Below are 21083 nucleotides of genomic sequence, written 5' to 3'. Positions count from 1 at the left end.
CTGGAGCTGCCTATAGGTGCTACAGCAGCAGGCCCCTCCTTCAACACCCACCCCTAAATTCGAGCACACAACCTGCACTCCCAGACACCCTGACCCCCAAGAGCTCAGTCAGGATCCACTCCACCCCATTTTGATTTTTACTTCTCTGTGCTTCGAGAGGGGAGAGGGGCGCAGAGAGGCCAGGCCTCTCTAGATCCCTGTACCCAGCCAGCCTGCACCGTGGCTCCCTCGGCCCTAAGGGAGCCTCTTTCTTTAGTTGCTGCAGCAACAGGCAGAGCCCCGAGCTCTGGGGTTTTCACTGCTCAAGGGTTCTGGGAAAGCTGGGCCGGCTCTGCCTGGGCAAACAGCTTACCCCCAAATGTTCAGTTTCAGACATATTTTAATCCCTCAAAATATACTGCTCCCCAATTATTTTATGGCCAGGATCACCGCCAAGAAAACCCTAGATTCCTCATTTCCCCGGTGCCTAGCCCCTGCAGAGAAAGGCTGGCACCAGGGCCTGGAGGATTTCGGACGGTGCCCACCCTCTGCCTCCCGCTCATTCCCTCCCGGGCTCCCTTTCTTTCTCACCCTCTCTCCCCCTCTGCGTCCTCCAGCTCCAACACAAACTGTTTGCACGGGAAGTCTCCCTCTATGACCCGATTCAGCACACACAAGAGAAAACTGTGGGCGACAGACCCAACGTCCTAACGAACTTGAGTTAATTAATGCTAAGGAAGAAAAGAGGCGCCCTCGCTCTGTTGAATCACGGTTCACTAGTCCTTTCAGTTTGCTGTGGGTGGAGGAAAAAAAAGAGAGGCTTTTTGGTTCAAATATTTTTGGGGGGCAAAGAGAAAACAAAAACACCGCAGAAGGGCTGTGGGGGGTGGAGGGCGATGCAGTCACTACCTGCCCAAGAAGCACAGAGGCGAAAAGAGGGAGCCTGCCCTGGGCGGCTAGGAGTCCTCCCTCCTTGTGCTTCTGGCCAGAGCTGACAGCAGAGAGAAGGAAGGCAAACGGTGGCAACTATCATTGGCCTGTTCAAACACAGTGCTCCAAAAATTATACCGTCAGACTAAAAGATGCACGCTTTTTTTAAAAGTCCAAATCTAAAAATTCAATTTGAACACAGTCGTGAAGATGTTTTTACACTATAGAAAATTGAAGTGTGGACGGCAAGCACACAAAAAATTTAAGTGCAGAAAAAAAAAAAAGAGGTGGTAATGGAGGGGGCAGGGAGAACAGCTGCAATTTTGCTTTCCAGATGTTGACAGCAAAATGTAACTGGCAAGGAAGATACTACTTTCATCCTCTGGTTCTGAGAAGAAATCTTCTATACCTAAGTCTTCCAGGCGGCCTGCAGGCCCTCCTCAGTATGGACCACAGGCCTTGGAGTTTTGTTTGGGGGGGGGTTGTTTAATTTCTTCATCAGCCCACTAATTTTTACAAGCCTTCCCATCATTCCTAACAGGAAGAACTCAGTAAAGCAAGCTGGGGCACATTTTTATTTAAATTTGAATTTTAAGTGTGTAAAAGGTGGCCTTTCCTTTACCTTTGGAGCCCAGAATTTCTTTCTTTTTTCTTTCTTTTTTTTTTTAAACAAAATTTTTAGTAGAAGCCGCAATATATAAATAATGCTCACATAGTGAGTGCATCGCTCCTCTGTACCTTTCCACAAAGAGAACACACCCATGCAACTCCACCCAGGTTAAGAAAGAAACATTTTCAGTGTTACTGAACAGGAACATTCCAAGCTATAGAGTTTCCATAATTTAGGAATCCTTAAGAATAGTTCTGCACAAGCCAAAGGCCTCAGTGTGAACATTTGTGTGTGCATGCACCTTGGAGACCAGAGACCAGTTTGTGTGCTCATGTGACCCCAGAAATGTGCGGTGAAAAGAAGCCCCTCTCCTCCTCAATAACGCAGGGGAGAGAGTCTCTCCGTGTGTCTGCCCAACACTGATCCCATCAACAGGGCATCCAACTGTGCAGCAGTTCAGCAAACTAGCAGCACATGTTGGGGGGGGGGGGCAGACAGGACCCAAGGAGCCAAAAGCCAATGGCCTCAGCGACTGGGGAGCAAGGCCCCTCCTCTTGCCCTGCCGGGAAGCAAAGGGACTGTGGCTCAGGAAGCTCCTCGGTGTGAATGAACACTCTCCGGGCAATTGGTGCCCATGACTACCCACCAGATTCCTGCCAGGAGATGAAGGGATGAGGGCACAGGAGGAGCAGGCCAAGGGAGAAGCAGGCAGCTGCAGGCTAACTTGGGGTTCTGGGACCAGTCTGCCCTTGAGGAAAGCCGAACTCTGCATGTCTGCCTACCCCTTCACTAGACCCAGCTGGCTCCCCCCCCCCCACTTTCACTAGCACTAAATTTACTTTATAATTTTAAAATTAAATTTAAAAAAACAGGAAAGAGAAAGCACTGAAGGCAAAATACCTCCCACGATATCTCTCTAAGGAGGAAAAAAAAGTTTCTGCTTATGTAAAAAGATGGATGCAAGGGAGGGTTGAAAAGTCTGAGCAGCAAATAACCAGGAAAATGGAGAAACACAATTAAAGACACCTGAAGCAAATAAGTAAATAATAAATTACTCGGTTGCAGCTTGCAGACACTCTGTGGGATAAGCCCCCACCATCTCTTCCTGCCCACTTTCCTTCCTTCTCCTCCCCAATACTTCTCAGTGGTCCCGGCAACTCCTGGGGAGAAGGCCTGAGGCCCAGGACAAACCTCCACAGTCCTGTTTACAACCCCATCGGGATTCTCTCTGGGCAGTGACAGTCCCTGAGCACTCTTCCTCTGGAACCCAGGCCTATGCCTATGTGTAGCAGCATATGTGCTGCCTAAAGACTAAAGATGCCAGGTCCAGCCTTAGCAGGCAGATATCTCCCCTACAAAGGGCACAGGACCTCCAAGGGCACAGGACTGCCGAGGCAGCTCTCCAGAACTACACTTTCCCTTTGCACGCGGGCTGGGGAAAAGAATTATATAGCTTAAATTGAAATAAGTCCTCCCCTAGGGCAATTTTTAAAAACACATGATCCTTTCTGGATTAACAGAGCAGGAAAAGGGGGGCAGATCTCTGAGTGTTCAAGACCAGCAGGGTCTACACAAGTGACCTCCAGGACAGCCGGAGGCACACAGTGAGACACTGTCTCAAACAAAACAAAACAAAAACCCAGCAAAATACAGTGAAGCTACTTCCCTATCCCCGGGCTGGCTCTCCCTAAGCCGGCCAGAAGCCTGGGAAAGGTGCCCTCACTGGCATGGGTACCAGAGCCCCGCTCCTTTCTTCCTTTCTCTTTTAAAACCAGGCTCTACCTACAGCAAACCAGGCAGCAGGTCAGGGCCCAGGAGAGTGTCTCTAACTCAGGGAGAACTGCCTCCCAGCAGCAACTTTCCCACTTTCTACCAGTCAGGGGATTTTCGAATCAGTTGAGTTCCGGGGGAAGGCGGTAAGGAGGGAAAGAGCGGGAATTAAAACTAGGTTGGCTGGCCTAAAAGCGCTCTTTCGGTCTTTAAATAAGAGGATGCTGAATGGAGAGGAGAGAAAAGACATGAGTTATTCCTCATGCTTTAATTATTCCAATGCTTAGCATTATTTTTTTTTAAACCACTACATTAGCCAATGATACAGTCTAACCCCCAGCAAAGCTGGTATTTCTCTCTGATTACAGACTCGGCCGTGGCAAACCCGGGCTCTGTCTACAGGGGCAGCACAAAAATGCACTCCTAAATGAAACATAGGGCTTTTTTTTTAATTATTAAAATCAAAATAGCGCCTTTTCAGTGGAGGGCACCCCCATGCTTGGGTCTACCAGGGAAATCGGCCACAGAGCACAAAGACGGTGCATGGGGATGCTGCAGCCCCACCGTCGGAGGTCACCGCATTTTTCACGCATTTTCCTTTTCTTCTTTTCTTTCTGTTTCTACCACTCAGCCTCAGTTTCGCACACTTAAAAAAGTAGTAATAAAACTTTATATGGGAAAAATTAAGTGCGGAGGGACAATAATAAGGCGCTAAGGCGCCAAGTGTGGCCGGAGCATTCCAAGTGGGGTAGGAGAAGTTTGCTGCTCAGGTGGGTCGTCTTGGGGTCCACAGTCCACGGTGCAAGCCTAGGTGTTAACCACTGCCCAGGGTCACCTCCCCGCAGGGAGCAACTGGAGTCACATACAATAGGGGAACGAAATGAACCCACCATTAAAGCGCACTGAAGTAGTTCAGAACACTCCTCCAGTGGCGCCTGTGAGTTCCGCAGGCAGCTTCTCGGGACACCTGGGGGTGGCTCTGACTCGTGGGCATTAGCCTACACCAGCTCCCTTCTCCAAGAGGTTCAACAAAATCGGTACAGGTTCTTCCCCCACTTTCCCCCACTTTCCCCTCTTCCCGCCCTGACACGAAGTCTCCCGACAGAGCTGGTAGCTCTGGCTCCCTAAATTCAAGAAGTCAGCCCCAAGAGACAAAACCATGTTGCTCATGGGGACAAAATAAAAAATTAAAATTAGGGTGATTTTTGTTATTTTTTTTCTTTAAACAACACAAAACAAAGGACAACAAAAACCAGGCTGGACAAGGCAACTCGATTCCCGCAGCCTGAAAGCAAAGGAGAGGTGGAAGCACATTTTCTGCCAGTTGGTCATATTTCTTCCCCACGCTCCTTGAAGGCCAAACGCCCCCAACCCCAGCCAAGCACAGGAACAAAAATCTTTCTGGATATTTCCCCGCCAATGCTCCCTACAAAGCGGCGGCTTCGGGAGGGTCGCCGGGCTCCTGGGGCCGCAGGGCTGTTGGACCCGACTGACGTCCCAGCGGACGCCAGGCTTTTGAACCTCTCAGGAAAAAACACCCCAGCAGCAGGCGCCGCGCTGAGTCCAGGGTGCTTCAGCCACAACCCCGCTCTCTCCCGTAGGCTGAACGCCAGCGGAGAAACTGAGGCAAAGCAGCCCTCGACAGCACCCCGCACCCTGGAGGGGACCCTCGAGGCACCTGACATGGGGTCGCGCGGGTAGTTCCTGAGTCAGAAGCCGGGATACGCCTGCGCACGCGGGGCTTCACGGAAGGCACGGGCTCCCTGCGCCAACCCCAGCGAGTGCTTAGCGGGTGTAAACGGTCAGGTGTGGGGTGCCCATGGTCCCTTTCACACTAGCCCCCTTCACTGCGCGCGAGACAAGGTGTCGGCAAGACCCACTCCAGTCCTCCGCGGCCACAGTACCACAGGCGCGTTGCTCTGCGGGGCCTCGACACCCACTCCCGCCTTTTTGCCTCGGTGAGCGATGCCCGCTGTGGCCCGCGCGACCCCGTCGTCCCTCTAGGCAGAACCGCCATGCAGTTAGGACGGTGCAAAGTGCCAGGGGCGACAGTCAGTCGGCGCTGCTCTTGCTCCTCCAGCCAGGGCCCTCGGGAGACCTCATCACCATCCCCACCCACACTTGTCCCCTGCTGAGTCTTGAGCCATTGGCGGCAGTGGGTCCGGGGGAATGCCACACGCTGCGGTGCCAAGAGAACACCCGTGGGGCTACTACGGAAGGCACCCGTGAGCGGGTGGCGGCACCTACGAGGAGCACAGAGCTGGGGCTGCGTGCAGGCACGTGATGGGGTCTAATGGACTGGAGAGGGGACTTAAGATCACAAAGGGCAGCAGTGACAGGACGTCGGGGCTCTCTGGGGAGTCCTCACTGCGCTCCTTCTGAGCCACTCCCATAGGGTCTCGGAAGTCCGGCGCTCCCGGCCGGCTGGACGTACCCGAAACACTTGAAAGCACACAGCCCCAGTGGTCACACTGGACTCTGCTGGTGGGTGGCAATTTAGCCAAGGGTGGGTGTTGGGGACATTAAATGTCCTCTTTGTGAATTGAGGTAGAGAGAAGGAGAGGGAGGGAGGGAGGGAGGGAGGGAGGAAGGGGGAAGAGAGAGAGAGACAGAGACAGAGAGACAGAGACAGAGAGAGAGAGCGCGCACGCACATTCCCTGGTCTCCAGCACCCACTACAGAGATAGTGTTTGGGGAGGGCCCTAAGGATCCAAACATGCAGCCCAATCCGACCTCGGCCTTTAACAACGTGGGGCATCCTCAAAAAAAAAAAAAAAAAAGAGAGAGAGAGAGAGGTTTTGCAGGTTCGGTTCGGAGCCTAGTGGGGAGTGGAATGTCCAAGCACATAGGGGACAGAAAGGGCGGAGGGGGAGTAGTTCTTACTGAAATATATATAAAAGGTAAAATTGCAAATATAAATTCTGCACAGGCAGGAGCGCCACTGGGCAGCAGCCTTCTGAGGCAATTCACCTGTGCCCCCAGGGCGTTTGAGGGAATGGATGTTCTTTAAAAAAAAAAAGGGGGGGGGGAGTGGGAATTGGGCCTCCCCCTACAGGCCCCTTCCCTCCAACAGCCTGAATAAGGCTTTGGAGCCAGGTGCCCTGGGCAGTCTGGCAGGTGTGTAGTTCACGTGAAACACACTCGTGTGCAGGCTGAGGAAATGCTGCGTGCCAGTGTGCTTGGAGCCACAAGCGTGGGCACTAGAGGATCTTGCAAACACACAGACCACCTGAGTCAGGAACCTCCGTGAACAGGCGCATTGTCGTACATGTGCTAGGATTCCCTCATCTCGGCATGCGCAGGGGAGGGACTGAATGTCGGGGCTCCCAGGCCCAACCAGGCTTCTTTAGGAGTATGTGTGCCCCCTGCAACCTTTCTGGGGTGGTAGACCTAGACAAGTGAAGAAGATTAGGGACTCTTGTGGGACCCTCACCGCTGGATCCTGTTTAGGTGTGTGCACTTCCCCCAAAGCTTTACTGAGGTATCTCAGGAGTCTACATTGCAGGCGCCCCCCCCCCCCACACTACATCCTACGCCCAAGCTGCAGCCACGGCCACGTGTATCCTGGTTGCTGTTGCGACCCAGAGGAGCTGGGAGCTGGGCTCCGAGTGGGCCAAGGGGCAGGGCCCTCACCCTGCTGGCTTCGGAGGGTTGTCGTTGGAGCAGTGTTGGTTTTGGCTGAGGCAACTCCAATGGGGGAAGCCCCGAGAGCCGGCGGGGGTGGAACAAAGAAGGGGAAAGCTAAAGAAGGCGGCTAAAAGGAGGATGAAGCGCCCTGGAACGCAGAGGGCCCCTGGGGGTAGAGGTGCAGATGCCTGGAGATGCTGGGGCCTGGCCTGGCACAGGGGTGAGACCTAGAAGCCACAGTGCCATTCCAGCCACGTGTACAGGGCAGGGTACTGACACCTTGCTGCCAGACCTGAGTCTACCAGCTGGAACACCCCCGCCCCCAGGACCACAGACTGCCACCACTGCAGACCACATGGCCACGCTAGCCTTACCATTATACAGACACACATCAGACCCACAACTCGGTGCCCATGGTACACACAGTAGCCTCCGATAGCCGTACACTGCCTAATGACTTTTTGTGTTGATATGGTCGTCTTTCTCGGTTGGGAGGTGATTGGTTGGGTTTCCTGGTTTGGATTTTGGTTTTGACTTTTTGAAACAAGGTTCTCACTCTAGGCCAGCCTAGTCTGAAACTGTGAATACCAGGCTGGCCTCAAACTTTCAGCGATCCTCCAGCCTCAGCCTCAGCCTCCTGAGTGTTGGGATTACAGGCACACATCATTCATGGAACTCCATAGGATTCTGGTGCCCACCAGAGCACCATTTGGGACCAGAGAGCATCTGGGTCCGAGGGTTCACTTCAATTTGCCCCAGCTACCGACAGTTTCATGACCCTTAAGCAAGAGCCACAGGTTGTAGTTCACAGCCTGGCTTTGGGACACCTGGAATTCCTAGGGAGGAGGAGTCAAATCTGGGGGGATAGGAGCGGAACTGGAAAGGTGAGGTGACCTGGTTAACCGCTCCCCAGCCCCGTAGGGTGCCTGGCCTGTTGGCCTCTATTTTCTTTTCTCTAAACAGGCTATTCATAGCTACCCCGTGTTAGGAAGGTGGTGGGTCACAGGTACCTCTGCGCACCCGCCGGCCCCGGGAACTAACTGCTCTGGAGATGGGTCTGTAGCTGTTATTTTGATTGTGAGGAATCTATGTCTGTGACAAGCTGTGACGCTTGGTGTGATCGCATGAGGCTGGCTGTGTGACTGTGCCGCTGTGTGTGTGTGTATGTGTGTGTGTGTGTGTGACAGGTTGTGTGTGAGACTGTGCGTGGACGACAGATTGTGCCGGTGTGCGGCAGTGCCTGTGACAGGCTGTCACCGCGCGACAGACTGCGGGTGGCGGGTGTTGCGGGCATTGCCTGTGAGTGGAGATGAGCAGTGGCTGGGGCTGGGAGACCCTACAAACCCACCTCAGTGAGGATTTATGTGACAGTGGGGGTGGTAAGCTCTCATGGTATGTGGGGGGTGGTATCCCACTGCCCCTCAAATCTTGTTTTCTCCCTTATATTCCAGGAGGTCCATCAGTTCGCTACCCTCAGAGGAGACAGAAGATCGAGTAACAAAGCACCCCCCACTGTGTCCGCTTAAGAGCTCAGTCCTTGTTGGGATTTCGGTGACCCCCAGCCCCAAGGGAGTGACTGGAGCCCTCAATGAATGGAGGACCTGAGGCCTGGCTGGCTTCGGCAGGGACAAATGTCCTGTAAACATTTCTCTCTTTTTCTGACCTAGCAGAAGGCATGGAGACCTGGAGAAGGAAGAAAAAAAGGGATTTGAGGACAGAGGACACAGACTGAGACAGGAAGGGACAAAATAGGAAGAGCTGGGGTGCAGCTCAGTGATGGGGCACTTGCTTGCTCAGGCCCTGGATTAAATTCTCCAGCACTGGGAAAAATGGAAAGAAAGAGAAAGAACGAAAGCCAGAGGGAAGGGAAGGCTAGAGGGGATCATGTCGGCAAGGTCGACACAGGCTGGGGGGGGGGGGCGGCTTGGAAGATATGGGTCTGGGGTGTTAGGGCCTCCAGGTGGGGCCAGTACACACCATGTCACACAGTCACAATGCCAGCCACTTCCTGTAAGCACCATTCATACAACAGGCCCCATGCTCAGAGCTGAGCTCAGGGCTCAACCCTTCAGGATAGACCAGGCACCCCAAACACAGCCCAAAAGCAGTCAGACCAAAGAATTCTAGCTACAACCTAGGAATTCTAACCAGTGTGGGATTCAGCTTCTCCCACTGGCCAGCTTCCCTATATGGGTAGGGAAACTGAGGCTGAAGAGATTTATCCAAGTATATCCAGGAACCCAAAACAAAAAACTACTCTGAGCATATGAGCTGTGTGACAGGCACTAAGGACAAAAGTCTCACCAGCTGGAAGAATTCTGGGGACATGGGCTAGGGGCTCTCTACCCTGTGCTGCATACAAGACACACATGGTTGAGGCCTCCATCAGTGTATGTGTTGCTGTCTCTGGTTTGCATGTCCCCGGAAGGTACATGTGTCCTGAGTGTATCTGCTCTGAGTGTCCGGTCAGAGCCAGCCCCTGCTGCAGAGGGGGAGAGGCATGGAAGCACACCCCCCTCATCCGAAAGTGTGTCTTTGATACTTGCAGCCTCGGCAGCGAAAAACAAGTTTCCACAGGGCCGCCTTGGGCTGAGGCCAGGCCGTCCTCAAATAACATTTGAAGTTACTTAGCAAACTTTGTTTAGTGCAGAGAGACTCGGGCAGCGGGCTTGGGGGAGGGGGGACAGTAAACCGGTTCCTCCAAAGTCCCTTGTCCCTCTGGGGGCACAAGTGCCCAATACCAGGCTTGGTCAGCCCCATCCCAGCTCTAGGGAATGGCAGCAGGAACCCAGTAGTGCTGGGAGAAACTTGAGGGGAAGGTGTGGGTATCCCATCCCTGAAGACTTGCTTTTGCCTGCCCACACCTGGCATGCAGATAACGGCCACTCTGCTCTCCTGGATGTCCAGAGGCCAGCACAAGGCCTAGGGGGTTTCAGAAATGAAAGAATCCCTGCTTTTGCCGAAGCCTAGCTCTGCCCACCTTGAGGCTAAATGTAGAGGCAGGTCAGCCAACTGGCTTAGAGAACATGCCCATTCCAGACATGCAGATAAGCAACCAGCAAGCCCCCGATGCCCACATGCGCACACCTCCCAAACCCCCATTTTTGGTACCAGCCCTAGGCGGCAGAGAAGGCTGGGAGAGCCAACAATGGCAGGGTTGGAAGTGGAGTTGGCGCCTACGGGAGGGGGAGGGAGGTGATGCCAGGAATGGTGAGCCATAGCAAGCAGAGAAGGATGAGGAGAGAGAGCACTAAGGAAAGATGGAAGCCAGGCAGACATCCTCGCCAAGCTCCAGGCTGCAAAGGGGCAGCGGGCAAAGCAGCCCCAAGCCCTTCCAAGGAGTAGGCATGGGGGAGAACAGGCTTCAGGCTGCACGGGACAGGCAGGGGACTGGAGATGCCCAGCATGCCCCCCCCACTGCAAACTCCGAAATGGAGACTGGCACTAGCAGCCGCTCGGCTGTGCCCAGGCACAGGGTGGGGGTGGGGCAGGCAGGGGGCCAAACCAAATGCCACCAGGCTGGGTATGGTAGCTGCCAGCCTGTAGCACTGATCCCGTCCTAGGTCCCCAGCCTAGCACCCTTGATTCAGGAACTTTATGAATATAGGGGGTCTGGTGGCCCAGTGAGAGTTGGAGGCCCAGCATGCAAAGCCAGGTTCCCCCCAAAGTATGGCAGGACCCCAAGACTCTGCAAAGATGGTGTAGCCTGGTGCTGCCAGGGTGACAGGCAGAGGTAAAAATAAACCAGGCCCACCCCCAGGAGCTAAATCTAGGGCTCCAGGTGGAAGTGCGTCTCTGGGCTACCAGTTGCCCCCACCCCGCCCCCTGGCTCAGAGTGCCATGGTCGAAAATTTCAGTGCCTGTCCAGGCCCAGATTCTGTACAGGAGAAGGCACAGTCATTATGTCTCCAGGTCTTAGGTGGACACATGTTATATCACAGAGGCAGAGAGGGCGGTTACAGACAGGCGATCAGTTTTGGGTTTTGGACAGATGTTGAGCCCCAATCTGAGCCCTGTACCCTTTACCCCCACACTTCCAGTCTGAGAAAGAAAGGGTGACCGAGGGTAGGAGAAGCGGGTACCCAGGCCTCCTCTGCTAACCCTGCAGCTGCCTACACTCTGAGGGCCCTGCTGAGCTCTTTCCCACAGCACCCAGCACAGTCCCAAGGACGGGACACACCCTTGTTTATCGGGCTCACTGTCTGCCTTCCCACCAGGGCTGGCACCTTTGCTGGTTCTGCACCATGCCGAGCCCCCAGGGCTTAGAACAGAGCCTGGCACCCAGGAGGTGCCTGGCAAATATTTGTCAAGGAATGCAAAGGCCCCCCCGGCTGCACCCCTAACACGCAGGCTCCGGTTGGGTGCCCAGCAGGGTATGGGAATGGGCATAGCAGGCCCCTGCTATGCTGAGGGGCCTGATCATGGGGTGCAAGCATGGAAGACCACCTTTCTTATGAGCACTAAACAGAAGACCTTAAAGGTCAGAATAAGGAAGGTGCAGCCAGGACTGAGGCTGAGCACTCTTTAAATCTCGTTGTGACTGTAGGAATTAGGGAAAGACCAAGGAAATGGCTATAGAGCTGCCTCATCCCCAGGACTCCCGGGAGTCGAGATCAGAAACCAGCAGAGACCACATGGCCTCCTGCTTATGACCCTAGCTCTAGGCAAGCTTCTCTGGATTCCATTTTGTCGTATATAAAATCAAGTGCCCATGTCCACATCCCCGTTCAATTTTAGAGCATTAGCTCTGCTCTCTCTTCTCTTTTACATTCTTTTTTATTTTTGTTTTATTATTATTATTACTATTATTATTACGGTTTATTGAGACAAGGTCTCATTATGTAACCTTGACTAGCCTGGACCTTACCATGTACACTATGCTGAGATGATTGGGTTGAGACCTTTCTGCCTCTGCCTCTGAAGTGCTGGGACTAAAGGGCAAGCCACCATGCTCAGCAAAAACAAAACAAACAAACAAAAAACAAAGGAAATGTTATTTTTGAGACAGGGCTGGGCTATTTAAATCAAGTTGGTCTAGAACTCTTGATCCTTCGGCTTCAGCCTCCCAAGTACTAGGATTAAAGGGTTCACCCCCATAGGCCGGAGAGTTGGTTTAATAACTGCTCTGGCAGAAGACCAAGGTTCAGTTCCCAGCACCCACACAGTGGCTTGCAACCATCCCTAGTTCCAGTGCTAGGGGATCCAACACCTTCTGGCCTATTTTCTCTTAGGTATCAGGAGCAGAGGTGGTACACAAGCATATATACAGGCAAAACACTCATATACATAAAATGAAGAAATATTTTTTACAAGGCAGGGTTAACCCCCATGCTGGCCACAACCCTGCTTTCTAAATAAAACCCAGAAAGGCTGAGTGATCTGTCTGAGGTCACACAGCTAGTGAGAGCCTAGCCTAACAGAGCCTGGATTCCAACCTAGATAGCCAGCTCTACAGCTCTCTGCTAATAGCCTGTCTCACACAGACGAATACAAGGAGATGTGCTCAGGGGTGCCTAGCTCAGGACCCGACACAGTGAGCCCTGTGTACACACTTAATGTCGGCACGGTTTTTAGGACAGATACTCAATTTGCTGTCCCTCGACAGAAGACTCCCTCTCTCTGCTATTCGGCCACCTATGACTTTCTTCTCTTTTCTCAGGGTCAGTAGTGAAGACCCAAAAGGTAAAGGGTTGGCATGAGGGCACAGCTCAGCACAGCTCAGCATTCATGAGCCCCGGGTTCTAGTCCAGCACTGCAAAGGAAGAAGGCCAACGATTAGAGCCCCCACAAAGACGAGGTCTCAAATTTAGCTTTGTCCCATTTCCTGTTCTCTACTGCTGGGCAGTGAAGGGAGGGACATCGGCTGCTGGGTCCAGAAATCCATGTCCTGGGCCCAGATGGACATGTCCCACAAGCTAGGCCAGAGAGAAAGCCAGGGCTCCAGGACAGGTCAGGGTTGCCCAAGTGGCTCAGTCAGCCAGTGACATGGCTCCCGTAAGGTGCTCTTCTTTCTAACCTGGCCTGGCTGTGGCCGAGTGCAAGCTAATCTATGGATATCACTCTGACTGGGTTCACACGTGTGTGGCAGCACATGGGACAATGTCCAGGTCTGTGTGTGACCCTGTGCCAGCCAGCCTTTTGTCTTACATGTACAGATGTACTAGAGATGCGTATTAGTCATACGCGTGCGTTTGTTACCGAATGTATTTGCGAGGCTGTTTCAGACCTTAGCACCGCTGGTATCTGGGGCTGGATTGTTCTTTGTAGTGGGGTGACCTGTACAATTTCCCTGGCTTCCACCAACCTATTGCCTGTGACACCCTTTCACGAGTGCCAACCAAATACGTTTCCAGACATTCCCTGTTGGTTAAAATCACTCTGGAAACACTGGGTTGAGGGATATGTGCCCATGTTTCCATGGGTATGCTATTGCATGTGTGTGCTCAGGCCTGTTCCTGTGTTTGGTGCAGGGGCAGGGGGCATTCTCGTGTGTGCAGTGACACTGTGTGCATGTGTCTGTGGGTTCCATGTGCTCCTGTGTGTCGGGTGCTGGTGGTCCGGACTGTGCTTCATGGCATGTGGTTGTGTGACTGTGAGTCCCCGTGCATCTCCACCCACACGTGGCTCTCTGCCTGCCATGCGCACTGATATGCTGGGGTGCGGCTGGGTATCTGTAGGTGTATGAGGGGGGAGTCTCTTTGTATGTACACGTCTGTGTATGTGCGTGTGCACACATGTTCGTGCCTGATAGAGGGAGGTTTGGACTGCCAATGTGATTCTCTTCGGCCGCCTGTGCCAGCGAGTGTATGACTTTGGATGAGATGGACTCAGAACCAACTCCCCTGCCAGATGACTGCATCGAAGCTGATATTTCCCTGGACCCACCTGGATGATTCGTGCCCCTCTCCCCTGCGCTTCAGACTGAAAGTCGCCTCTGGAGACATGGCGCTGACTGCACCTCAGAATGGTCCCTTCCTCCAGCTTGGCTTAGATTCAGGTGGGGACAGACAGACCCCACTCTGGTCAACCTATGCTAGGAATGCTGGCATCCGCTCCAGCAGACAGAGCTGGGTCCCGGCAATGGAGGTGGGCACTGACCCCTGCCCACTACTGGCCACTACCCCAAGCTCCCCTCAGGGTGGGGTTTAGTGGGTAGAAAGCTCCCCAGTGCAACCCAGCTTCTGATTGGCTGCGCAGAGCCGCAGTACCCGATACCCACCTCCCCTCTCTAGCTGGCGCAGCCACATCGGTAGTGGTGGCAAACGCAACTCTGAGTTCTGGGCACAGCTGCGCCTCACAGAGGCCTGCCAGCCCCACCAGAAGCCAGACACCCCAGCTCTGTGCCCCCGACCCCTCCCTGCCCGCCTGCTCAGCCTGGCAGCATAGTCACCCTGCCCACTGTCCCCTAAGGCTGCCAGGCCCAATCCCCCTCATCCCTTCACCCTCTGGGCCTGGGCCCCCCTTGGCCAAGCCTACTCTGGGGCCCAGGCCCCTGCTAGAGGCTGCTCCCGCCCTCAGAGGGGCTCCTGAGGAGGGGGAGGTGTTGAGGAAGGGGTGGGGGGTGGGGAGCTAGCCCTTCTTCCTTTAGTGAGTGAGCCCAGAGCTGGAGCCAAAAATCGAGGAGGAGAGATATTCAGAGAGAGCCAAGACGCGTTTGGCAGGAGAGAGAGGGAGAGAGGGAGCGGGAGGGGGAGGAGAGGAGGAGGGAGAGAGGATAGAGCTAGAGAAAGGGGGAAGGAAAGGGGACCTCAGTTTCCAAATCGGAGCCCTCAGAGCCTCCCAGGATATCAAGGGGCTCTGGGCTATGGACCCCAGGGCAAGCCTAGCAATGGGGGTGCTGAGGACCATAGGAACAGTGAACTCAGGACCACAGAGACAGTTATACACCCATCTGGCCAGGCCTGGGCAGCCACAGGCAGAAGCCAAAATCAATGTGCACTGAGCAGACAGAGGAAGGTCTATGGGCTGCCCGGCACACCGCACCTTGCCCACACAATGAGCTCCTGTCCACAACAGGCAGAAGCTCAGCAGGGCCACCATGGTGACACAACCTCATGGGAAGGACGAGAGGCCAGCCTGCTTCCAGCTGCTCAGTGGAGGGGGGTAGAGAACACATCATGGACATCATGCATGATGTCTAGAAGCCAAGGAATGCCTGAGAGAAAGACCATGTGGTGAGACACCACAGTCACAGGGACAAGCCCAAGATGCACAATGACATGGGGGGGTGCCGGCACACAGAGACACATCCTGGCATATACATGCTAATACGCGTGTGACCTAAGAATACACACTTATTCATGTGACCGCTATTCTTCCAGAAAGACACAGGCCAGCCCATTGTTGTAGGTGGGATCTACATGTCACGGCACTCTGAAGCACAGGCAAAAGAACGGTGAAAGTAACAGGCCCAGTGCTATCAAAGAGCTGGGCAAAGCCACGCCATAGCGGCACGGCCATGCATGGCAAGGCACACCCCAACTACACCATCACTAAATTCGTAAAAGAAGGTACGACAGTCCTTAGAGTGAAATGCAGGTAGCACCCATCAATAGACCCTCAAAGACAAATGGAAAGGAACACCAAGGGCTCATACAGGGGACCATGAGGACATGGTAGCTGCTAAACCACCCAGCCTGCTGATCATTTACTGGAATCTTGAGAACCCTGTCTGTCTATCAGTCATCCCTTCAACCTCCAACTCCACATCCAGGACTTTGGAAACAGGAGAGTAGCAACATCCCTTTTGTTAGACGCAGGAGGGCGGTGGAGACACCCAGCTTGTTGGACCCAGCAGGACGGTGGAGACACCCATCTCACCAGGGACAGAAGCTGTATCTCTAATACCAAGCAGGAGAAAGTAGGTGGGGTCTCCTCCACCTGCCTTAATGCAACTTGAGGGAGAATGCTCTAACACCCCAAATTGCAGCCCTATCCCCGGAGGACAGAGAATCCAAGCAGCTGAAAACATGGGCAGGCTCACCCCAGGATTCTTCCCACGTGGCATCCCCCCACAAAGCCTGCGTTCAGTCATGTGTTCACACAGGGTCCTGCTCTCTGGAGCGTGCCCATCACAATCAATGCCCATGCAGACTGAGAGGGGGCATCTCTAAGTCACTATCAGGATGAACGAGGCTCTATGCTTTGTTCCACTCCTATACTGACCAATGTGTGCCCGCACACACCTGGCTCCCACTGGACAAGGAAGGCCATCTCATCTCACGCCAGTCACCTATACTGACCAATGTGTGCCCGCACACACCTGGATCCCACTGGACAGGGAAGGCCATCTCATCTCACGCCAGTCACCTTGCCCTACTGTGAAGTCTGCCACTCTGCCCAGCCTACAGGACCCCAATAATAGGAAAAGAGCCGAGCCCCGTCCTTCCAAACTCTTGCTTCCTCCTCCAGGCTGTACACTGGATTGCCATGGTGGCAAGGAGCTCTCCTGTGTTCTTGCCTTCATGATCATCCTTCTCTACACTGGGAAGGCTCAGGTGATGACAACCAATATGGCAACAGGGGCATTGCTCAAACACAAGTCATTGCCCGGCATGGCAGTGAGTTACATCACAGGGCCAAAAGATACACATGTACTTCACAGACCAGGAAAAGCCGGTGCTTTAAATTCCAGGACTGGGAGATGCAGAGAGGGAGCGTAAACCGACTGCTGACTAGTCCTTGACCTCTGCCCTCACGGCCTCCATCTGGCAGCCATGGAAACTACATGAGACATTCACGTCTAGGTCAGGAACCCAGGCTCCTCTGGAGATGTATTAACCCAGAGAAGCCGTGGCTCTGAGCTCAACCAGATCCAGCACTGGAACACCTCCTAGGCCCCCAATGTAGTCCCCAAAGTAGCCCGACTTGGCTTGTTTCATTCTTCTGTTAGGGGCAGAAGGTGTGCGCAGAGCCAGAGAGAAAAGCCGGCACTTCTAGGCCTGGTGGTCACAACTGCCGTCCAGGCTCTTGAGAGGTAGAGGCAAGAGGATTAGGGGTTTAAGGTTATCACCTGTACAGAACTACTCAAGGGCAGCCTGGGCTACGTGACAGCCTGTCTCAAACAAACAAAAAAGCAAGACTACCAAGATAGGACATGGTGGTTCAGCCCTGTTGTCCCAGCACTCAGCTGAGGCAAGATGACCACTGCAAGTTCAAGGCCAGCCTGGGTTACATGGCAAGGCAAAATGTGAGCACGAGTCATAATTCATAGGGACAGAAGAGTGGCCGCAGTGACCCAGGAAAAGCCACAGAGGTGGGAAAGAGACATAAGGCAGCTCCAGCTCACCTTCAAGTGTGTACAGATCTGTGCACAATCAAAGGTTCTGTGAGGACTGACACAGATGCCTGTTGGAGGGTGACCCTATCTGTGTATCTCCATGTGTGTCTTTGTGTGTGTTCACAATCATCCACATATTAGCATATGTGTTCTTGTGGCCAGGAGTGGGAAGACATGGGTGTGTACTATACAGATATTAGGGAGTCTCTGCTCACAACTTGAAAACCAAGACTCCATATAAAGACGTATGTCCATTGCTTGTCTGTCCTTGGCTTTGTGTGCACATTTACACCTGCTGTGGTCGAGTGTGTACTGAGGAATCCATGACTCTGGGAGCTACCACTGTTTCTGTGACATGTCCACCCACAGCCTGTCTTGGGGGTGATGTGTGTATTGTTGGCGGTTATGAATATGGGCACACACTTTGTGGCCTTGATGGCGATATGACAGGGAGTTTTCATGTCTGAGCTTACACAGATACACAGAGCCCATCTCCAGGGGCACATGTGTGCTGAGGTGTACGTTAAGAGTTGTGTGCGTGGACGTCAACATGAATGTGATGTTTATGACCTCCCCTTGGCGGTGATGGCACATGTGTCTCCGCTTGTTGAGGGGCCCACCGAGTCCACCTCAGTCCTAATGTCCATCTGAGCCCCAGGCCAGCTGCTATAAAGCCCTTCAGCAGCTCCAGCAACCAATGGATCACTGTTTCTCTTTTCTAGAAGGAGATTCCCCCCACTACCCTTCCCCTTGCCGCCCCACAGGGCCCTGCTGCTCCAAGCTTGGTTCGGCTCAATTATTTATTGACTTTAAAATTGAAGCCAATCCTGGTCTGGAGGGAAAAAAAAGGAAAGGGAGAGGGGGCTGAGCGGTGGGGGAAGAGAGGCTGAGAGTAAAATGGGGAAAGCAGAGGTAGAGGCCAGAGCCAGGGACAGACGGACAGACAGCTAGATGGACAGAAGGACAGACAAAGAGCGGAGATAGAGAAACACACACACACAAAAAGGCAGCCAGCGAAAGAGGTTGGTTGGGAAAGCAAAGACGACAGGCGAACTATGGCAGCAGACTAAGGTTTGTGGAAAGAGATGTGGCTGAAAGGCAGGGACAGCCAGACCCTGCTGACCGAAGGCTGCCAAGGACCCTAAGCAAAGGGGTTTCCCTGCCCACCACGCAGGGCTGGCAGACTGGTGAGACTGTGCCCACTCCCCTCCCAGGCAGCCTGGCGCGTGCAAGATGTAACTCGCACAGATTGGAGCCCATATTCCCTTCTGGAGTGCCACAGAGCCAAGCCGAGGCCATCACCCCAATCCTGGGGGCCATCCCAGTCCCTTCATAGCCTTGTCACCAGGGTATCAGCTGGCATTTTCTCTCGGGGGGGGGGGTTCTTCACTTGACCCGTGGGGTGAGGAGGGCGCAAGCCCGGATGCCTGACAAGCCTGTGTTGGAGGCTGGCGAGCAGCCTGGGGGAAAAGGTGGCCGCTGGAGTATGGAGTCTTTGTCCTACGAGGCCTCAAACACCAGCCACAAAGACCAGCAAATTGCCACCCTGAAGGTAGCCACAGCTCAGATCTAGATAGCTGACAAGGTCCTCCTGTTGGGGACCCAACATATGGTAGCTGACAAATTGGAGGTACAGACCCACACCGTTGTGGTGGTCAGATTGCTTGTTGATGCCTGCATGTGTGTACACTGTGTGGGGCAGGCGTGGATGAGCCCCTCCGCTGACACACACCTGCATGTGGTATGTACTGGAAAACAGACCATCTCCCCTGGTCATCTGTGTTTGTGCCACACAGCCTGGCCACCATCGGCCCACAGTGGCCACACATAGATTCTAGACTCACAAACACACACTGGTACCTGGGAATACGAGACTGCTGTGTCGTCGGAACTGCAACGGACCTGCATATATCTTTTTGCCCTTCCAAACATGCCGGCATGCCCCTCACATACCTGGCAATAATATATATATATTATATACGCATCACGCATCACGGACATGAGCTCCCACTCTAAGGTGGGGCACATTTAACACTTGTCTGACAGGGCCCTGGCTTAGCAGAGGGTGCCATTAGAGACTCAGGGCTAGCGGAGAGAGCTCCCAAAGACAGGCCTGACTGGCCGGCAAGGCTAAACAACCTCTCCAAATCTTCTCTGCTTGCAGTCTGTCACCTGCCCTGGCCTGGTCCTGCAGGTAGCACTGTAAGGGTCCCTCTAGGTCTGGGCTGGGCTAGCTTGTGCCCCTTCAGTGCTTGGAGTCAAGGCTGGGAAGAGTGGGGTGGCACACCAGGCATGTTCCAGGCCTCAGCCTCCGCTACACACTGCGCAGGGAACTTCGCTGGAGGCGGGACGCGGTCTCGCGCTCGCGCTCCCGCCGCACGCCAAGGTCGGCGCTGCTGTGCCAGAGGCTGACCCGACGGCTGATCCCAACGGGGTCGGCCTGCGGTGTCCACCGCTGCTCCCGCCTTTCCCGCCTGCGGGTGGCGGGCCGGGATTCCCTGGGGCACTTCCAGGTCCACACCGCGGCGGTCCCGGTCTCCGAGACCGGAAAGTTTGCATGGAGGAAAGTTTGGGGCTGGGGAGCCGCGTCTGCAAACGTCCAGGATCCGCAGAGAGGCGCGGCCCGGGCTGGCAGCACGCCCGTCCCTCCCTCCCCTCCCCTGCCCCTCCGAAATTTGGGAGCCCCGCCATTTTCTCAGCCCCGCTCCCATGCGAGGCCTGAACAAAGACTTTGGGGAGACGCCCGGGCCGCTCGGGGCACCCCAGCCGCGCGCAGAGCTGTCGCCCTCACGCCCGCCACTGCCACCCCGGGGGCCGCCGCGCCGCGCCGCGCTCAGGGAACGCCGCCCGCCCGCCCGCGCTCCCCGGCGCCCCGGGGCCACTCTGCCTCCTGCCGCCGTGTCACCCTGCCTGCCCGCGCCTGCCACCACGCCGCACCGCCGCGCAGCAGCAGGGGTCCGCTGTCCGCCGCGCGCACTCGCCCCCCTCGCCCACTCTCCACGCACTCCCGCCGCGCGCCCCGGGGCAGCGCCCCGCGCCCCGCCCGCAGCCCGCGCGCCTGCGGGGACCCCGGCCCGGCCCTCCCGGGGCGCGGGGGCGGCGGCCGGTACCTGGGTGAGGCAGTACGGGGAGTACATCGCTGGGCGCCCGGGCGCGAGCGCGGAGGCCGGCCGCGGCGAGGGCAGGCCCGGCAGGCGGCGTCGCGCTGGCTGGCACTCGGGCTCCGGCTCCGCTGCTCCGGCCTCCGCCGCGCGGCGCCCGCCCGGCCCGCGGCCCCGCTCGGCCCACCGCCGCTCCGCGCTCACAGGCTCGGCCCCGCGGGCTCCGGGCCGCCGCCGCGCTCGCCGCTGCCTCTCGCGTCCGCCGCCGCCGCCGCCGCGCGTCTACTCCATGCCGCCGCCGCTCGGCCGGTCGCCCTCGCCCGCCACCGCCGCCGCCGCCGCCGCCGCCGCCGCGCTGTGAAAGTGAAAGTTTAGACAAAGTTTGGAAGCGGCGCACTCCGGGGAGAGGGAGCGGGCGGGCGGCGCGGGCGGGAGGAGGGGCGCGGGGAGGGGCGGGCGGGGCGGGTGAGCGCGGCCGGCGCGCACACACATGCACACACGCGCGCACACACACACAGACACACACGCACACACACAGACACACGCGGGGACGCACACCGACGCGGCCGCCCCGACACGTGCTGGCCAGCGTTCGGGCGCCGACACACGCTGACACGCAGCGGGGCTTGGATGGGCACAAATGTCACGGAGGAACGTAGGGCCTGTTCCTTATGGAATCACACCAAACGGAGGTGCACACCGGGCACAGACACAACCAAAATCCACACACCACCTACTGTCACACGTCGTCCCAATGCAGACGGACGCTGAGAGCCATACAAACATA

The 21083-nt window shown here is 55.4% G+C and overlaps 1 protein-coding gene across 2 annotated transcripts in view; it reads right to left on the bottom strand.

Moving 5' to 3' along the window:
* Nfix (nuclear factor I X) overlaps window positions 1-20675 on the bottom strand; it is a 94609-nt gene extending 73934 nt beyond the window's left edge. The window contains exon 1 of one of the 2 annotated variants that reach the window (XM_057754077.1): window positions 20306-20675. In XM_057754077.1, the coding sequence (XP_057610060.1) occupies window positions 20306-20332 (27 nt within the window). In that variant the 5' untranslated portion in view covers window positions 20333-20675. Of the gene's footprint in view, window positions 1-570; window positions 593-20305 lie in introns of those variants that run through there. The other variant, XM_057754085.1, reaches the window with a different exon arrangement.
* Between the last annotated feature and the right edge of the window lie 408 nt (window positions 20676-21083).

Source organism: Chionomys nivalis, chromosome 21 (genome assembly GCF_950005125.1).
Source record: "Chionomys nivalis chromosome 21, mChiNiv1.1, whole genome shotgun sequence".
Taxonomy (NCBI): domain Eukaryota; kingdom Metazoa; phylum Chordata; class Mammalia; order Rodentia; family Cricetidae; genus Chionomys; species Chionomys nivalis.
Note: the sequence above shows the minus strand (reverse complement) of the source record. Positions and strands in the feature narration are given on the sequence as shown.